Consider the following 20,850-nt stretch of genomic DNA (forward strand, 5'->3'; position numbering starts at 1 on the left):
ATCCCAAGACCCTCCCCAGGGTTAGACAAGCAAGAAACAGTTGCTGGAGAGAAAAGACCGTCCAACCAACTGAGCTCTCTGAAAGTGGTTGCAAGAAATCCTGGGAATGCAGTTTTCATGAGTCATCACCCATGCAGTGATGCAGCTGCCTTTGAATCATCCCCACTCTTATAACTAATGCCTCACACCCACTTCTATAAGGAACCCCAATAAACTCATTGGCTCACTAAGCTTAACTTGGGTAAAATCATTTATTTGGTCTGTGAGTGGTGCCTGTCCAGGGTGAACAGTTGTTAGCTTGGGTCTGCTGAGAAAAAGCCCCACGGTGGAAACAATTTTTGGTCCCACACAACATGAACTCACCCTTGCATTCCACTCCTGGGCCCCGGAAGTGTTTCTGTCCATTGCTAGACAGGAACCCTCTTTTGCAAGTGCAGTAGTAACTGTCCACAGTGTCATTACAGGTGGCATAAGCTGGACACGTGGTGGTATCCTCACACTCATTCACACCTGTGTAGTACAGAAGGAAGGGTGAGCACAAGTTAAAGCACCAGAGCGTGGTTCCAGGAGCTCAGTATACAGAAGAGGAGACTGTTACATGCTCTGGTGGTTTGGGTGAGAAATGTCCCCCATAGGCTCAAGTATTTGAACACTTGGTTTCCAGTTAGTGGTGCTGTTTGGGGAGGTTTTAGAGGTCCAGCTTTACTGGAGGAAGCATATCACTGGGTGTTGGTTACGACTGTCATCTGACAAACAGACCATGAACCATCTTCCCAAGCTTGCTTGCACCACTTGCATAGGATCATCACAGCTAAGGTTGTTAATTGTTACCTTCTGAAAGAAAAGAGGGTCAGGGAAAGTCAACCACACCCCCAACCAACCAGTGGACCCTAACTGCACGAGGGGAGGGGCTAAAGGTACAGAGGGGAGGCTCTCTCCTCACTTGTACGGCCACAGGGAAGTCGCCATCCATGCTTGGATAGAGACTTTCCAGTGCATCCTTAGGAGGGGAGCACCCACATTTCTGTAAGTAAGCCCAAACCCACTGCTCTGTAAGCAAGCCCAACAAACACACTGGTTTCCCAGACCGCAATTTGGTGAATTCATACTTCAGTTTATTGTCAGTACCAAAGGAGAAGGGGTTGGACACTGTTACGCTTCCCAGAAGAACTTCTAGCAACACTGAGGGTGGGCTTTGCATGCTTATAGCCCTGCCCCAGATCCCTCTTATTACTTGGCGTTTGTGGGTGAAGAAGTGATCTTGCATTTCCTCATGCAGCTATCTGCTGCCATGCCTCCCCTGCCTTTAAGGACTCTCCTTCTGGAACAGGAAGCCAAAATAAACTCTTTCTTCCATAAGTTGTTTTTGGCCATAGCGTTTCAAATACATGTGTTAAATTAGGTTCCCTAAAAAACATATTGGTGTCCTAAACTCTGGTGCCAATAAGTATAACGTTATTTGGAAACTGGTCTTTGTAGATGTGCTTATAATGCAAGTTAAAGGGCTGAAGAGCTGACTCATCAGTTAAGAGCACTGGATGCTCTTGCAGAGGATCTGATTCCGTTCCCAGCACTCACGTGGCAGCTTAACAGCCATCTATAACACAAGTTCCAGGGGATATAACACCCTCTTCTGTAATCTGTGGGCATTGCACACATGTGGTGCACTAACGTACATGCAGGCAAAACACTCATATGCATAAAATTAAAATAAATAAATAAATAAATAAATAAATAAAAAGTGACACCAGCAAGATTTGCCAATGAAATGAGTGTAGATATTGTAGATGAACCAGTGATCTGCATGCTTGTCTTTGTGCCAGTATATGCCGTTTGTATGATGATAGCTCTGTAGTATAACTTGAAATCAGGTAATAATATCTCCAGCATTATTCTTTTTCATCAGAATTGATTTGGCTCTCTGGGTTCTTTTGAACTTCCACATGAATTTTAGGATTTTGTTTCTGTTTCTGTGAAAAATGATGTTATCATTTTGATTGGGATTGACTTGGATCTGTACCACTTTTGGTAAGATAGTCATTTTCATATTAATATTGTGATTTGTGAACATGGAAGCTCTCTATTTCTAGCATCTTCCTTGATTTCTTCAATATTTTAAAGTTTTCAGTGTACAAGTGTTTCACTTCATTGGTTACATTTATTCCAAGGTGGGACCCTGTTGCTGCTGTTGTTGATTTGTATGTGTGTATTTTGGTTTTGGGTTTTTTTAATTTGTTTTTATTGAATTTTTTGTGTATTTCATATGGAACATGTCAAATGATCTTAATCACTTTTATGCCCCCATCCCCACTGGCACTTTCCCACACACCCCCCAATGGGGCCCATATACCCTGTCATTGTGTTAAGGCCCACTGTGTCTTCAGCATCCCCAGTTGCTCCCCAGTGCAAGTCCATCCACTGAGGTCTGCTCAGCCTATCTAGAGTCCCTTGTTTTAGGAAGATTAGATCTTCTTCACCTAGCAGCAATCAGTTGACACTATTTCTTCAGATAAGATTTGGGTCTGCTGTGCATTTTCCCAGTTCTGTGCCGGGTTTTGTCTGCCTGAGTTTGCGTGGATTTGTGTACGCTGACACCATTGTCATAAAATCTTATGAACAGTTTCCCAGGAGCTTGTAAGACTCTGTTTCCATATGGTCCTGTACCTCCTCCATGGCTCTTACAATCTTTCCACCCCGTCTTCCGAGATGGTCCCTGAGCCTTGGGTGGGTGTAGTTTAATAAAGGAGCCCTGTCCAAGGACCATCATTCAGCAGACTCTTGATCTCTACACTTTAGCCATTTGTGACCTTTTGTGTTCCTGGCCCTCTGCTTCCTGAGGGAGCTTCGTTACTGAGAACTGAGAGATTCATCAGTGTCCTCTTCTTTATCCCTGTTCTATGTTCCATGAGCCTTAGGTGTAGAGGTTGCATTGCAGATGTGTCCCATAGGCCTGGGCAATTCATAGACAACGTCAGTGTGTGATTGGTTGTGGTACTTGATGATAGTCTCTGACTGGTACAAAATGAGCTGCTTTGATGAGTGGTGACTGGGATATTTGTCTGTAAATATAAGGGTACATATTTTGCACATAGTAAGAAATCACATTAGTCTAGTGATGTGACAGTCTTGGGGTTTTCTCCAAGATCTATGACCACTCCAGTCATGTGTATTTGTACTCAACAGTACTCAACAGTACCACAGTTGAGTTTCCTCCCACTGAGTGGGCTTTTAGTCCAATTAGGTAGCTGTTGATGCTCCCAAGATAAAAGTGCCAGTACTGCACCAATGACATATGCTGTGCTGGCCATTGATGTGGTTATTTGGTCTTGAAGCTGGTGTTGGATCATCTGTTGATGTTTTCCCTTGGCACCTTCATAGCGCTCTCCAAAGCTATGAGAGCTGCCTTCAGGGGAAGTGGTTGCAGGTCAGTTGCAGCTCTATTGCTCCAAATTCTGTGTCCGAAGTATGTTCTGTCTTCAGCAGTAGGGTCTTACCTTCAAGTTCTGGGAGGCCATGAAGGGCTGTGGCAATAGCCTTCAGTAATTTCAGGAGTCTCTTGGACCACCCTGGCCAACAACTCAAAGGAAGGTTTCTCCTGTCTGGCACTGTTTCTTGTTATGTAGCCATTAGCTATATACAAAGATTCTGTGTGAGATAATGTATGTGTAGTTTGTCAGTAGGTTGTTGGACTAACATGGTTCCCCGGGTTTTTTTTAAACTAGCTAGCTCTCCTTTCTCTCTCTCTCTCTCTCTCTCTCTCTCTCTCTCTCTCTCTCACACACACACACACACACACGCACACACACACTCTCACTCTCTCACTGTCTAACCCTTCCACCATGGTTTCTCCACTTAAATTGTCCCCATTTCCCCCATTTCTCCCTTAATAACACCCTTCTCCTATGGTCCCACCTCTATTGAGCTCCTTCTTTCGCTTTATCCCCTAGGTTCCTTGTATAACCCTCCTGCCCCCTTCCCATTTAAATAACCCCATTTTTATCCATTTCTCACTTAGTAACACCTACTACTACTGTTTCTACTGTTCTTCTCTCTCAGGTTCTTTCTTTCCCTTTACTTCCCTGATTCTTTTTCATTATCCTGGCTCCTGTAGTTATGTCTGGATACATACTTACACGGACTTGGTGCTAGGCTCCACATTTGAGAGAGAACATACATTGTTTTTCTGGGTCTGGGTTACTTCATTAGTATAGCGGTTTCTAGTTCCATCCACTTATCTGCAAATTTCATATTTTGTCTTTCTTTACCACTGAGTAGAACTCTATTGTGTAAATATACCACATTTTCATTATCCACTCATCAGTTGAGGGACACTTACGCTGATTCCATCTCTTAGCTATTGTGAAAAGAGCAACAACAAACATGGTTGTACAAGTATCTCTGCAGTAGGATCAATTCTTTGGGTATATGCCAAGGAGTGGTATAACTGGGTCATATGGTAGGTTCATTTGTAGTTTTTAAAGACTTCTCCACACTGCTTTCCATAGGGGTTGAATAAATTTGCAGCCCCACCAGCAGTGGATGAGTGTTCCCCCTTTCCCCACATCCTCTCCAACATGTGGTATCATTTGTTCTCTTGATCTTAGCCAGTTTGACTGGGGCAAAGTTTGACTGGTTTTAATTTGCATTTCCTTAATTACTAGTGATGTTGAACACTTTTTAAGATATTTCCTAACCATCTTTATTTCTTCTTTTGAGAACTCTCTGTTCAGATCCTTAGTCCATCTTTTAATTAGGTTATTTGTTTTCTTGATTCTTTGTTTTTTGAGTTGGTTATATATTCTGGATGTTAAACCTCTGTCAGTTGTGTCACTGGTGAAGATTTTCTCCCATTCTGTGGGTTTTCTCTTCACGTCCCTGGTTGCCTCCTTTGATGTACAGAAGCTTTTTAGTTTAATGAGGTCCTATTTGTTGATTCCTGACCTTGTTTCCTGAGCAATTGATGTCTGGTTTAGAAAATCCTTTCCTACCCCTATATCTTGTAGGTTATTGCCAATGTTTTCTTCTAACAGTTTCAGAGTTTCAGATTTCACATTGAGGGCTTTAATCCGTTTGAAGTTGACTTTTGTGCAAGGTGAAAGACTAGAGACTAGTTTCCTTCTTCTCCAAGTGAAGATCCACTTTTGCCAGCACCATTTGCTGAAGATGCTGTCTTTCCTCCAGTGAATGTTCTTGGCCCCTTTGTCAAACACCAGGTGGCTGAGATTGAATGTACTCATATTTGGGTCTTCAATTTTGTTCCATTGATCTACAGGTTTATTTTTGTGCCAGCACCATGTTGTTTTTATGACTATAGCTCTGTAATACAGTTTAAAATCTGGTATAGTAATTCCCCCAGCATTGCTCTTAGTGCTCAGGGTTGCTTTGGCTATCCGAGGTTTTTTGTGCTTTCATATGAATCTTAGGATGTTTTTTTCTAATTCTGTGAAGAATATCATGGGGATTTTCATTGGCATTGCACTGAATCTATAAACGACTTTTAGTGGGATGCTCATTTTCACAATATTAGTTCTTTCAATCCATAAGCGTGGGAGGTCCTTCCATCTTCTGACGTCTTCCTCAATCTCTCTCTTTAAAGGTTGGAAATTTTCATTGTAGAGCTCTTTAATGTCTTTGGTCAGGTTTATTCCGAGATTTTTTTTTTTTGAGGCTATTGTGAAAGGGAGTGTTTCCATGTGCTCTTTCTCTGATTGCTTGTTATTGGTATATAGAAAGGCTACTGATTTTTGTAGACTAATTTTGTAACCTGCCACTTTCCTGAAAGTGTTAATCATTTCCAGGAGTTTTCTGGTGGAATTTTTGGCATCTCTTAGCTATAATACAGTCTGCAAAAAGGGATAATTTGACCTCTTCCTTTCCAATTAGTGCTCCTTTAATTTTCTTCTCTTGTCTTACTGCTCTTGCAAGAGTTTCAAGCACTATGTTCAAAAGGAGTGGAGATAGTGGACACCCTTGTTTGGTTCCTGAATTTAATGGAAATACTTCCAGTTTTTCTCCATTTAGAATGATGTTGGCTGTGGGTTTGTTGTCTATAGTCTTAATTATGTTGAGGTATGTTCCCTCCAGTCCAATTCCCTCTAGGACTTTGAAAATAAATGTGTGTCCAATTTTGGCAAAGGCTTTCCCGGTATCTATTGAGATGACCATGTGGTTTTTGTCTTTGAGTCCATTTATATGATTTATGACATTTATTGACTTATGTATATTGAACCATTCCTGCATTTCTGGAATAAAGCTGAATTGATCATGGTGAATGACCTTTTTCATGTGTGTCTGTATGTAGTTTACAAGTATTTTGTTGAGAATTTTTGCATCTACGTTCATTAAGGATATGGATCTAAAGTTTTCTCTTTTTTGTTCTATCTTTGCCTGGTTTTGGTATTAGAATGATACTGGTTCCATAGAAGAAATTTGAACTCTGTTTCTATCTTTTTGAATAAATTAAGTAGTATTGGGTATAGATCTTCTTTAGATATACAGATCACATTAAGGTAGTGCCTGTCCTTGAAAGTGAGATGGGTTTCTTGCAGACAACAAAAAGATGGATTTTGTTTCTTTTTTATTTTATTTATTATTTTTATTTTATGTGTGTGCGTGTATTGCCTGCATGTAGGTAAGTGCACCTGTGTTGTGCAATGCCCGAGGAGGTCAGAAGAGGCTGTTGGATCCCCTGGGACTGGAGTTATGGACAGTTGTTAGCTGCCATGTGGGTGCTGGGATTCGAACCCGGGTCTTCTGCAAGAACAACCAATGTTCTTAACCGCTGAACCATCTCGCCAACCCCCAGATTTTGTTTCTTAATCCATTCAACTAGCCTGTGTCTTTTGACTTGGGAGTTCAGTCCATTGATATTTAAAGTTATTAATGAAGGATGTGTATTGGTTCCTGTTCTTTTGATTTCTGTTCACCTTCTTGGTGTAACTGTGTGTTTCCACAGTTACACCTTCATTAAGTTTCTTTCTGTCACCCCATGGGTATAGTCATTCCTTTCTTCAGCTCTTTGTATTAAGTACTCTCTGAAGGGCTGGTTTTGTGGACGTGAATTCTTTCAGCCTATTTATGTCAGGGAAGATTTTTCTTTCCCCTTCAACTATAATAGACATTTTTGCTGGGTAAAGTAATCTGGGTTGGCATGCAGGCTCTATGGCTTTCATAGTTTGCACTGAAAAGTCAGCTGTGATTCTGATGGGTTTTCCTTTATGTGACTTGTTTCTCTTTTGCAGCTTTGTGTTCTCTCTTTGTTCTGTAAGCTTAGTGTTCTTACTATGATGTGCCGTGGAGAGTTTCTTTTCTGGTTCTGTCTATTTGGTGTTCTATATGCCTCTTGTATTTGTATGGGGACGCCTTTCTTTAATTTGGGGAAATTTTCTGCTACAGTCCTGTTGAAGATCCGGTCCGTACAGTTATCCTGTGAGTCTTCTTCCTCTATGCCTATGATGTTTTTTGTTTTGTTTTCAGGCTATTAAGAATCAAATAATTTTCCCCCTGATTTCTTTCTCAGTAAGATTGGGAAATCCATGTTTTTTTTAAGTTAGAAAAAAGAAAGAAATCAGTGAGAGTGGGGTGGATGGAGGGGGCAAGAGAGGGCAATGGGGAGGGATACAGTCAAGTTACATGACCTATGTGTGTCAAAATGTCATAGTAAAACCTGACAGTGGATAATTACTATGTACGCATAAAAACACAAACGCAATGATAGTGTAGGCATCAAATGGCACCCCTGGCAGAGTACCCAAGACTAAGCAATGGGTCGCTGCAGGTGACGTGTGCAGCTCCTGCTTTTGCACACTGGTCTTGAGCCAAGCCCTCAGCTCCTGCACAACTCTCTCTGAGATTCCCACCTGTGCGTGCATGAGGCTGCAGATCATCTCTCTCTCTGTTCTGGCCTCCTCTTCTCCCTGTGCTGGCCTCTTTGCAGACTTCCAGCATCCTTTATCTTAAATCTCTCAGACTTCAAGTCCTTTCAAAACCAGAATTAAAAACCCTGTTCCATTAGGCAGGGTGCCTGCCGACCTTCCCTGGCTCCCACCCTGCCTTGCCCAGGAGCCAAAATTCAGGACAAAGTTCTCCAAGACTCTCCCCCAGCCTCAAAACCTCTGTAATGCTGTTCCAGACACAAGGCTTGCCCTCGCCTCTCCCTACTATTTTGCCTGTGTGCTTTCAATGCCTTCATCCTTGCGTATCAACCAAAATGTCACTTTCTTAAGACAGTTTTCCAAATAACTTCAATAGAGGCCTTTTGTTTTAAAATATCCCTACAATTAACAGCTGGTGTCTGCTTTTTAAAAGATCATAAATAATTCTCGGAAGAAAATAAGTGGGGGCAAGATATGGTGGCGCACTCCTGTCATCCCAGCACTGAGAGCATCAAGAATTCAAAGCCAGGGGCTGGAGAGCTGCCTCGGCAGTTAAGAGCACTGCTCTCGCAGAGGTCGCGGGAGGAGGAAACAGGGCAGATATATTTCATTGTAGACATGTATGAAATTCTCAAAGAATACATTTTTAATTTAAATAATTAAATCAGCCAGGTGTGCTTATGCACACCTTTAATCCCAGCACTCAGGAGGCCGAAGCAGGTAAATCTCTGTGAGATCGAGCCCAGCCTGGTCTACATAATGAATTCCAGGGCAGCTGGAGCTACAGGGAGACCCTGTGTCAGAAAAATGAAATCAAAAAAGCAAAAAAAAATTAAAAGTTGACATAGGGCCTGTGAGGGGCCTCAGCAGATAAGGGTGCTTGCTGCCAAGTCTCATGACCTGAGTTCAATCCCCAGGACTTCTACTTGGTAGAAGGAGAGAACCAACTCCTGTGAGCTGTCCTCTGACCTTTACATGTATCATCAGATACACAGACACACAGACATGAAACAAAATGTAGGACTGTAGAGACAGCTCCTCAGTTAAAGAGCACTGACTGCTCTTGCAGAGGACCCAGGTTCAGTTCTCAGCACCCACATGGCCACTAACAACTGTCTGTAACTCCAGTTCCAGGGGATTCAATGCCTTTTTCTGGCCTCTGCGGGCACTGCACACAGGAACGGTATATGGTACACTTACATACGTGCAGACAAAATACTCATGCATATAAGAATTTAATTAATTAATTGATTAATTAATTAATTAATTAATTAAATGAGAGCCCAGCCCACTGTGGATGGCACCATCCCTCAGGCAGGCAGTCCTGGTCTGTGTAAGAAAGCCGGCTGACCATGAGCCTTGAATGAGACAGAGAGCCAGCCAGCAAGCAGCGTCATCTGTGGCCTCTGCCTCCAGGTCCTGCCTTGAGTTCCTGCCCTGACTTCTCCTGACCTCCCTCAGTGATGGACTGTGACCTGGAAGTCTAAGTCAAAGAAACCCTTTTCTCCTCAAAATGCTTTCAGTCAGAGTGTTTTATCACAGCAACAGAATGAAACTAGGACAGACCCTTAAAGAAATTGGGATTCTATGGAAGCAGTTTTTGCTTCTATTCTCTTTTCTGCTATCTCACACACGATGTGTGAGGACAGGATGATCAGTCTTAGAAAAACAAAAACAAGGAACAAAGCAGAATATTAAAAACAACAACCGTCTATTTACCACTCCTGCCTGGCATTCATGAGTGGCCTGACAAGTGGTTTGGGATGAATTAATCAGTAACTCAACTATCCAGACTCATACAACTTGGATGAGCTTGTCACAGAGATACTAGACTTAAACACCCAAAGTTTTGGTATAGGTGTTGTGTTTGAATATGAAATGTCCACCATACACTCACGTGTTTGAACACAGGTCCCCAGCTGCTGGCTCTGTTTGAACACCAAGTCCCCAGCTGCTGGCTGTATTTAGGGAGGTTATGGGACCTTCAGGTGATGGAGTTTTGCTGCAGAAATCACATCACAAGGGGCGGGGTTTGAGGTTTTACAGCCTGGCCCCACTTCCTGTTCTCACTCCCTTTTCTACCATAACTTGATTTTGGTCAGGACGTTCTATCACAGCAGCAGAAAACTGACTAATACAACAGGATTGCAACAGTATACCCTGAATCTCCCTTCTGCTTTGAGTCAGGAAGCCCTAAACGAAGCACCTACTATGTGCCTGGCATTTAGAAAGCCCTGTAGTAGAAAGACCAGCAATGTCAGGTGGATCCATTTTCAAATCTGAGCTGAGACTGGCTGGATGTGTACGCCCTTGAGCATGCCCATTCCTCCCTGTAGGTGGCTCTTCTGCCGTGTAGAATGGGATGGCAGCACACCCCCTCCCTTGGTTGCTGAGATACAATGGAAGGCTTTCCTGCTGAGTCTGGCATCACATTTGAAAGTAATGGACTGGAGTTGCTTGTTGGGAGACCTTCCCAGGCACGTCCTAAGCCTGGTCGCTTCATGCATGTGATGCCCTGGTTTTGTTTCTGTTGCTGTGATAAAATATCCTCAAAAAAAGTAGCATAGGGGAGAAAGGGTTTGTTCTAGTCCACAGTTCCAGATTACAGTCCCTCACTGAGGGGAAATGCTTCAGAGAGCTGGTCAGAGCACACCCACAGTCAAGGCAGAGATGAGTGCACGTGTGCTGGTGCTCAGCTGACTTCTCTGCTCTTACACAGTCCAGGACCCAAACCCAAGAAATGGTGCTGCCCACAGTGAACTGGGTCATCCCACCTCAATTAATCCAATTCAGAAAAAAGCCCTCACATGCATGTCCATGGGCCAACTTGATCTATCTAGGTAATCCTTCACTGAGGCCCTCTTCACAGATGATTCTACAGTGTGTCAAGTTGACAGTTAAAACTAACCATAACCTGTAGGGAAGAGGAGGAGAGAGGAGGACAGACACATACTCACAGACACATACATAGACACAAACACTGACACACACAGACACACTCACAGATGCACACACATACACATATGTATACAGACACTCACATAAAAACAGACACACATGGACACACACTGAAACTGACACACATAAACACTAACATACACAGACTCTAACACACTCACACACAAACACATAAACAGACATGCACAGTGACAGACAGACACACACAGATACACACAGAGATGTACACACAGACACACATACAGATACATATACCCACACAGGCGTACACTGACACACAGACATACAGGCAAACACACACACACACACACACACAGAGATGTATATACACAGACACATACATATACACAGGCATACACTGACACACAGAGACACACAGACACTGACATACACATGCACACACACTCACACATGTATGCACACACACTGACACAGACACACCTATTCTGTGGGAACAGATCCTAGGATACCTGTGGTTGCCATGGCAATGGGTCTTTATTAGGTATTGGAGGAGCCCCCTTCAGGACCACCTTACCATGTTCACCCCACATGGGGCCCCATATGGTTGGAGCCACCCCATCCCCAGTGAGACAGGTAGTCCTCCTCATGAGCCTGCCTTCACTGTATGGTACCATCTCCAGGCTGGACCCCAATGCTGTGAAGACTGATGCAGCCTGTCCATCCCACAATGACAAACATCTCATCAAGGTTGAGGGGTTTGGAGCAGTGACTGCAGAGATTTGCAACTGGTCAAAGCACTGAGAATAAGTGACCGTTGAATGCTCAGCGCTGAGTGGGAATCTATGTCACCCATCAACGCAGGATTCAGGGAACATCACACCAGAGAGGACCGAAGGAAGGTCAGAGCCAGAGGAAGGGGTGAACGTGACTCCAGGCAGGACATGGCTGCAGAATGCTTGAACTCACAGCACGAGATCCACACAAGACTGGGTCGGTCTGCACACGGCCAGGGAAAGGGAGGGGCTCACAAAGCCCAGATCCTATCTGAGCATTTATAGACACTAAGGTTGCTAAGGGGGAGGGGCTCACAAAGCCCCACCCCTATCAGGATTTATAGACAGCTAAAGTTGCTAAGGGGGAGGGGTGATTCCCTGAGGATTTATAGACAGCTACCAGTTGTTAAGGGGTCTCACAAGTCTCCACCCCTCACTGAGGATTGATAGTTAATGATTGCTAAGGGGAGAGGCTCACAAAGCCCCTCCCTCCTTGAAGATTGATAGTTAATGGTTGCTAAGGGGGAGGGGCTCACGAGGCCCCACCCATCACTGACGGTTGATGGACAGTTAATGATTGCTGGTGGAGAGAGAGAGAAGCAAGTTTCCTCAGTGGTGTAGCCACTGGTAAGGTGCCCAAGCTCCGGTAAACAACCTCTCACCCATGCTCATGTGAGCAACTCCATGCTCATGTGAGCAACTCAATGAAACTCATCAGGTCACTAAAAAAAAAGGATGAAAGTCAGCAGGGGCTAGTGGGGAAGAAGAGGGTCAGCAGGAGTGGGAAGGGTCAGGAAAGGGCAGTAGGTGAACATGATCAAAGTACATTATACACATGTATGAAAATGTCATAATGAAACACTATCGTGCACAATTACTACATGCTGGTAAAAAACACTTTTAGGGCCAGCAAGATGGAAAAGGCATTTGCTGAAGAAGCCTGAGGCCCTGAACTCACTCCTTGGAGGCCACGTAAAGAGGGGAAGGAGGGAATCCACTCCATAAAATTGTCCTCTCTTCCACATGCCACACATGCCAAACACACATGTACATGCACCATAATAAGTAATGTTAATTTTTCATTTTAAATGATGATTTTTTGAAATACACTGATATGGTTCATCTGTGCCTCAGCCGCTCTAGCAAAGGCTTTAATCTTTTTTCAGGAGAAATGGAGATGTTTTAGCAGCAGATGTACAATGCTGAAGTCTGGAACTTAGGTGTCTGTCCCCCCAAAATCTATGTGATAAAGGCTTTGTCTCCTCTTAGCATTATTGGAAGGTGAAGAACCTTTAAGAGGTGAGATGGTATTTATATAGATTATACATATACATATGTACACATATTTGCATCACACAAAAATAAATGGTGAACCACCACAGAAGGGAAACAGAAAGAATGTGAGAGGCGGAGGATGGCGGGAACAGCTGAGAAGTTGGAGCGGAAGGTGGAAGTGGGTGATCAAGTGTGATCAAGATACATTACATACATGTATGCAGTTATCAAAGAGTAGATTTTCAAAGACATGATGAAGAGTGGGATTTTTTAGATTATCGGGGGCACGCCACTGGAGGAGACGTCAGACCCGCCTCTCTGTCTTTTTTTCTTCCCAGGCATAAACTGAGAAATTTTCTTCCACATGTGCTTCTGCTGACAAATTCTACCACAAGCCAAAAGCTCCAGGTCCAACCATGGTCTAAGACCTCTGAAAATATAATATGATGTAAGCTTTTCTCTTTGTGAATTGATTATCTCAGATACTTATTGTAGCAAAAGCCGGATAACAGGAGAAATAAGAAGGGTCAGATTAATGACCAAGTTGGATTACAAAATTGCCAGAAAGACACAATCTTGAAAGTCAATAACTATGAAAAAAAAAGATATTCTAATGTCCCTATTATTATCTCAAGAACAATGATTACAGGACTGGAAGAGAGAATTTTTAAAGACTTCAGGATGTGGCCATAGGGACATACTAATAAGGGAGGACAGGTTTCACAGCATCTCTGTGAAGTATGAACATCATTCGCTGCATTTTACAGTTAAAGAAACTGAAGATCGGAGAAGTTGTGCCTCTATCTTGGGGTCACACAGAAATTTGAGGGATCAAAAGAAATTGCCTGGAGCAGGAATCAGTGGGCCTAAATATGAGTATTTCTGCCTGTATCTTACTCCCAGGGTCTCCTGGGACATAAGAGCACTCATCTCCAGGAAACACCATTTAATCAAAACAGTCATGTGACGTCTCTCTGCTAACTTACCCTTTTGTCCCAGTGTGGGTAGCATGGTCATTCCCCATCTGTGCATACCAGTGCACCCTGTGAAAAGAAGGAAAATACCATGGAAAAAGCTTTTGCTGTTCAACCTGAAAAACTAGTACTGGCTTGACCTCACATAAGCAAGTTTGACAACGTTGGATGGCAAACCCAACTGGGGAGACACACATTATTTCCATAATCTTCACAGTGACCATTTCTGACTTTTGTGCATTTGGGGTTTTGTTTTCTTGGAGTTTATGACTTTGTTTTGTGTTGGTTTGGCTTGGATTGGATTGGGTGGTTGTTGTTGTTGTGTTGTTGTTGTTGAGACGGTCTCCCTGTAGCCCCACCTGGCCTGGAACCCTATATGTAGACCAGGCTGGACTTGAACTCTCAGAGATCCACCTGCTTCTGCCTCCGGAGTGCTGGGATTAAAGGTATGCGCCACCATACCTGGCTGTTTTGTTTTGTTCTGTTTTTAATTATGTGAGTGCAGTACCTATGGAGTCCAGAAGATGGCAGAAGATTCCCCGGAACTGGAGTTACAGATGGTTCTTAGCTACCATGTGGTTGCTGGGAACCAGACTCGGGTCTTCTGCAAGAGCAGCCAGTGAGGGCTCTTACCCACTGAGCCAGCTCTACAGCTCCTATAACTTTATTTTGTTGGGATTCTTTCATGATTTTAATTTTCTTTGAACCAGTGTCTTTTTATATAGCCCTGGCTGGCCTGGAACTCCTTATGTAGACCAGGCTGGCCTCAAACTCACAGAGATCCACCTGCCTCTGCCTCTCAGGTGCTGGGATTAAAGGCGAGGGCCACCACACCTGGTCTATTTATTTATTAGCTCTGACTTATATTCACTGTATTGGGACCCTAACGCCCCCCCATGACTATCTCTTATTTCCCTCTCACACCCCCTGAGCACGTTCTCCTTCCCAACTAGTCCTGTCAGCCAATTTCATGTGCCTCTTGTGTGGGCAAGTCTTGTTTTGTTTTTAACTCTTTTTTTTTTTAACTTTAAAAAAAAATATTGAGAATTTCAAACATGCATATAAGGTGTTTTGATAAAATCCATGCCCAATCCCTCCCCTCCAACTCCTCCCACATCTCCCCATCAGTTTTTCCTGAACAGCTTCACATACTCTTTATTTTTTAATGGGGCTTTTTGCTACTTGTCTTTAACTCTTACGTTTGACCTCAAAGACTTATTATTTCCTTTAGTGAGAACATTTGAAATCCTCTCTTCTAGTTGGGGTCTTTTGGCATTTTTTATTTATTGTTTGAGCATTTCATACATGCATATAATGCATCCTTATTAAATCCACCCCTCCAGTGCCTCACCTATCCTCCCTTCACATTCCCCTCCCACTTTCATGTGCTGTTCTTATAAACCTACTGAGTCCACTTAAGGGTGCCAGTGTGTACGTAAGTGTAGGACCATCTACTGGAGCATGGGCAGCCTACCCGTGGCCCCACCAAATAAAACCAACTCTCCCTCCCCAGCAACTATCAATTGTTAATATCCTGCACCCCTGCATGCATGTTGAAATTTGGCTGGCTGCAAGTTTTGTGCATGCAAGTCACAGTGCTGGGATTAAAGACATGCACCACCACACCCAGCTCCTGCATCTCTTTTTAAATGTATAAAAGAATATAACATTCCACCAGCAAACTTACCTCTACAGGTTCAGAATTTGTTTAAGATTTTGCATCTGCCAGCAAGTTAGATCCCCAGGTGTTTTCATGGCTGTAGCTTCTGTCTAAGCTTCCAGTCACAGCACTCCCTCAACAAAATATGCAAGGCCAGTCTAGTGGTGACAGATCCTCTTGGCTTTAGTTATCAGAGAAAATTTTTATTCCTCATTTCCAAAGAATAAATTTCCTGTGTCTACTGTTCTGGGCTAGGAGTTTTTTCCCTTTAAATACTATGTATATATTGCGTCATGCTCTCCTGGTTTGCAAAATTTATGCTGAAAATCTGATGAAAGCCTAATGCAGGTTCCCTTACATGTGGCTTGATGCTGTTCTCTTGTTAAGTTTAGAATTTTCTGTCATTGACTTTTTATCCTCTTACCATTATGTGCTGTAGACAGACCCTCTTTGGGGTGAATCTATTTGGGCACCTTTGAGTTTCCTGGATCTCTTAAGAGTTGGGAGGGCTTTGGACACTCTTTCATTAAGCTAATCTTCGTGCCCTTTCCTATATCATCTTCTGGAACCCCAAATGCAAATATTTGTTCACTTAATGTTGTCCCATTCATCCCATGTTTCTTCGCTGTTTCTATCTCACTGAGTTATTTCAAAAGACCCCTCCATTCAAGTTCAGAAAGTCTTTCCTGTGTGAGAAAACAGCCCCTAGGACCTGGGAACTAGTCCTCCCAGAGGCCCCATCCTAAGCAAAACAGCACCCGTGCCTTCAAAGACAGCCACAGCCCAGAGCAGTGAGGCATTCATGGGCACTGCTACCACTGATTCCAGCGGAAGACCCTAATGGGTAAGGCCCTGGGTGTAATTCCCAGAACAAGATGAAGATGGAAGAAGAGGAAGAAGGGGAGAAGTTGGACGGAGAGTAGATGGAGAAAGAGGAAGAGGGGGAGGAGGCGGTGAGGGCAGGTGGGTGGGAAGAATTGGAGGAGGAGGAAGAGAAGGAGAGGGAGAAGAAGGAAGAGGATTAGGAAGGAGACAGCAGAGAAGAAAGAGGAGGAGACAGAATAAGAAAGGAGAGGAAGGAGATGAGATGGAAGAGAGGGGAGGGCAGGAGGAAATGGAGGACGACTAAGAAGAGGAAGAGGAGGAGGAGACATGCCTACGCACCCTGCCCAGTGGACTCTGTGGGGCTCTTTTCATGTGAAGGGTACTCCACAAAGTGTAAAGCGGTGTCTGTTCCATCAGCTGCACAAATATCAACTAAGGGACACAGCCAACAGGAAAAAGCAAAGCGTAACATCCTGAAAGGACCACAACAGTGCTCGAAGTAACAGCCCTAACTGAAAAGGGAAATTATAGGATGCATGAAAAGAAATTCAAAATAATGATCTTGATGAAACTCAGAGACAAGAAAATACAGACAGAAAACGATTTCAGTGAAATCAGAAAAACACTTATAGAGTGTTTATATAAAAATATATGTGTGGCTGGCCTCGTGGCACAGTGGTAGCACATCTGACTCCAAAACATATGTAGTTTAAGAACTAAAAACAGGTGCTGGAGAGAAGCTCAACGGTTAAGAGCACTGGTTGTTCTTGCAGAGGACCCGGGTTTGAATTCCAGCACCCATGGGGTGGCTAACAAGTGTCTGTAACTCCAGTTCCAGGGGATCTGACGCCCTCTTCTGTCCTCTGTGGGCACTGCACAACACAGGTGCACTTACACACATATGGGCATAACGCTCATACACAGAAAATAAATTTTAAAAAGAAGAAAAAAACAGATTGAAACTAAATAATCCAATTCATGAAATTAAAAATATAATTAATTGGGTCAAATCTGAGCAAACTAAAAATATACATAGATATAGATAGATATATCTTGTATAAAATATATAATGTAATGTGAGGGTAACTGAGCAGGTCAAGGCACCTGTCACCAAGCCTGACCTGACGTGAATCCCCAGGAACCGCATGGTGAAAGAGAGCACTAATTCCTGCATGTTGTTTTCAGACCTTCACGTGTGCACTGTGGCATGTGCACACACTCACACACACACATTTAATCTCAGCACTTTGGAGACAGCAGCAGGCAGATCTCTGTGAGTTCCAGACCAGCCAGAACTACATAGTGAGATCCTATTTCAAAAAAACTGTTTTAAAAAATAAACACAATAAATGTTGTAATGAAACCCACTTTTGTACACAAAAGTGAAAGTGGAAATTTTACATGTTATTTATAAAATTATACATAATTTTATGTGTATGTATGTATGTGTACATAATTAAGGTATTTTGTTTGGTTTTATCTTTATTATTTTCTTTAGTATTACAGAAATGATTCTGGCAGATTTTCAAAAACATACACTAAGGCCCAAGAACACAGCACAGTTCAAAAGGCACTTGCTGTGGAAGCGTGAGAACGTGAGTTCAGATCCCAAGCACCACATAAAAAGCAAGATGTAGCAGTGCACGCTTGAAATTTCCGTGCTGGGAGGTGGGAACAGGAGGATTCCTGCAGCCTGCTGGCCACCCAGCCTAGCCATATCAGTGAGCTCCTGTTTCAGCGAGAGAACCTATCTCAAAAAATAATAATAAAAGTGAAGAGAGATTGATGAAGTCACGTGACATTAACTTCTGACCTCCACATACACATGCATATATGTACATACACACAGACACACACACAACACCACCATCATCGTCACTATCTGTGCAGTCACCACCACCATCATCATCATCACTATCTGTGTGGTCATCACCATCATCGTCACTATCTCTGTGGTCATCACCATCATCATCACAGTCTGTGTGGTCATCACTGTGTGGTCATTACCATCACCATCATCATCACTATCTGTGTTCTTATCAACATTGCCATCATCACTATGTCATCACCACCATCATCGTCACTATCTGTGCAGTCACCACCACCATCATCATCATCACTATCTGTGTGGTCATCAACATTACCATCATGGCCATCATCACTATCTGTGTGGTCATCACCATCATCATCACTATCTGTGTGGTCATCACCATCATCATCACTATCTGTGTAGTTATCACCATCAATGTATCATCAGCATGATCCTGCCTCTCCTTTCTAGTGCTGGGATGATAACTGTAGTCATGCATCACCACACCTGTGGTGCTGGGGTTGGAACTCAGGGCTTTGTTCATGCACACTACCCACTGAACTACACCCTAGTCCTCAGTGCAATTCTTTACTAATTAACTTCAGGGCAGAGTAAGTGGTGTTAGTGATGGATATAAGTTTTGACACGTGAAAGGACCAATACTACACTCCTGTATTTGAAGTCCACAAGCCAATTTCTCCTTTTGTTTTGCTTCTTTTGGTTTGGTTTGGTTTGGTTTGGTTTGGTTTGGTTTGGGGACAAGGGATCTTTATGTAACCCAGCTGTATTAGTTACTTTTCTGTTGCTGTGATAGAAACACCATGACCAAGAGAACTTATAAAAGGAAGAGTTTATTTAGCTTACAGTTCCAAGGGGCCAAGAGTCAGTCCATCATGGCAAGGAGGCATGGTGGCAGAAGTGGCCGGAAGAGGAGCGGAAGCTAAACTCTCACATCTTCATGCCAGCACAGGAAGCAAGAGAACAACTCAAGACCCAGCAAGGCTTAAGAACTCTGTAAGCCTGCCACGGTGACACACTTCCTCCAGCATGGCCACACCTTCTAAGAGCTCCCAAAACAGCACTGACAACTGGGGACAAAATGTCCAAATACTTGGAGCCAATGGGACATTCGCATTTAAACCACACTAGGTTTGCCTCAAACTTACGGTCTTTCTGTGTCAACCTCCTGGATGCTGGGATCCCAGGTACATGCCACCATGCCGAGTTTCACTTGCTCCTTCTAAAGGAGACAACCAGTCATAGATTCAAAAAAGTCCAAGTCAGCTTACTGTAGAGATACTTTCACTCATATACTTATCACAACACTATTGACATTAGTCAAGTTATATAGAATCAGCCAAGATGTCTGGCAACAGGTAATGGATAACCCAATATACATGCATGTACATATGTATGATATGCATGTATGTAATGGAGCTTTAGTGAGTCTTAACAATGAAATTATTCAAGGTGATGAGAGTAAGTGATTGAGTCCTCAGCCCTAAATGGGACATCTACATCAACTCACATCCTCCAAGGCTCAGGGAACTTGACAGAGCTGTTGCAGACATGAATTCACAGCCACTGCGGCTACCTGTACAAGATCAAGCCAGTCAAAATTTCAGCATGAAGTGGGGAGGGGATTCATGAGACCCCACCCCTAGCTGAGGAGCTATTGGCAACTGATGGTGGCTGAGGGAGAGAGAGTCATTTTTCTTTGAGGAGGTGACTGCTTGTAAGTAGCTCATGCTCCACTGGATATAGGCAGCACTAATTAGAGGCAGAAGGATTTTTTTTTGCAGAAGGGGAAGAAGAGGAGGAGGAGGAGGAGGAGAAGGAGGAGGAGGAGGAAGAGGAGGAGGGAAATGGGGAATGAATACGATCATATTACATCATATACATGCATAAAATTATCAAAGAATTTCTAAGTGAAATGATTAATTTTCACAAAAATTGAACTAGAGATCATCGTGTTAAGTGAAATAAGACTCACCAAGACAAGCATCATGTTTTTTTCTCACACAGAAATTAAGTAGGGAAGGGATATGAAGGAAAACTGGGACTGTTAGGGCTGTAGATAGGGACAGGGAGGAGGGGATGAGAAAGGGCCATCGTGGATTTGAATATGATCAGAGAGTGTTACACTCATATATGGAAATGTCATCATGAAACCCATTACTTTGTGCAGTTAATATATGTTAATAGCAAATAAAGGAAGGAAATCCTGAAAATAATCTCACAAACCCAAACTCCCAACATTCCATCCATTATAGCTAACAGAAATTGTATTGCTTATCACTTTACAAATGGCAGAGCATAATGTTTACGCATCCAGATTCCAAAGGCAAATCCCAGCACTTGGGAAGTGGAGGAAGGAGTATTAAAAGTTCAGGGTCATCCTCAGCTACGTAGTGAGCTCAAGGCAAGCCTGGACTACAATTGACCCCATCTCAAAAAAAAAAAAATACTTGGATGGGGAGGTGACTCAGTGGGTAAAGGGTTTGCTGTGTAAGCATGAGGACCTGAGTTCAGATCCCTAGAACATACATTAAGCCATAATGCATGTCTGTAGCTCCAGCACTCCTACAGCAGCAACCAGAAGCTTGCAATCCAACTAGCCTGGTGTAGGCACTGGTGAACAACAGTAGACCCCTCACAAGGTAGATGACGAGGACCAACTCCTGGAATTGTCTTCTGACCCCCAGGCTATGGCATACACATGCGAGGGGGGGAGGGAGGG

At 43.3% G+C, this 20,850-nt stretch overlaps 1 protein-coding gene across 1 annotated transcript in view; it reads right to left on the minus strand.

Annotated features, from left to right (window-relative positions):
• Positions 1-20,850, minus strand: part of Adgre1 (adhesion G protein-coupled receptor E1) — an 81,947-nt gene that overhangs the window by 57,247 nt on the left and 3,850 nt on the right. Inside the window, exons 2-3 of the mRNA XM_017799094.2 lie at positions 13,828-13,884; positions 364-510 (exon numbers count right to left, since the gene is read on the minus strand). Coding sequence (XP_017654583.2) covers positions 364-510; positions 13,828-13,884 — 204 coding nt within the window. The remainder of the gene's footprint in view (positions 1-363; positions 511-13,827; positions 13,885-20,850) is intronic.

The sequence above is a fragment of the Nannospalax galili genome, unplaced genomic scaffold (assembly GCF_000622305.1).
Source record: "Nannospalax galili isolate Female #2095 unplaced genomic scaffold, S.galili_v1.0 scaffold77, whole genome shotgun sequence".
NCBI lineage: Eukaryota > Metazoa > Chordata > Mammalia > Rodentia > Spalacidae > Nannospalax > Nannospalax galili.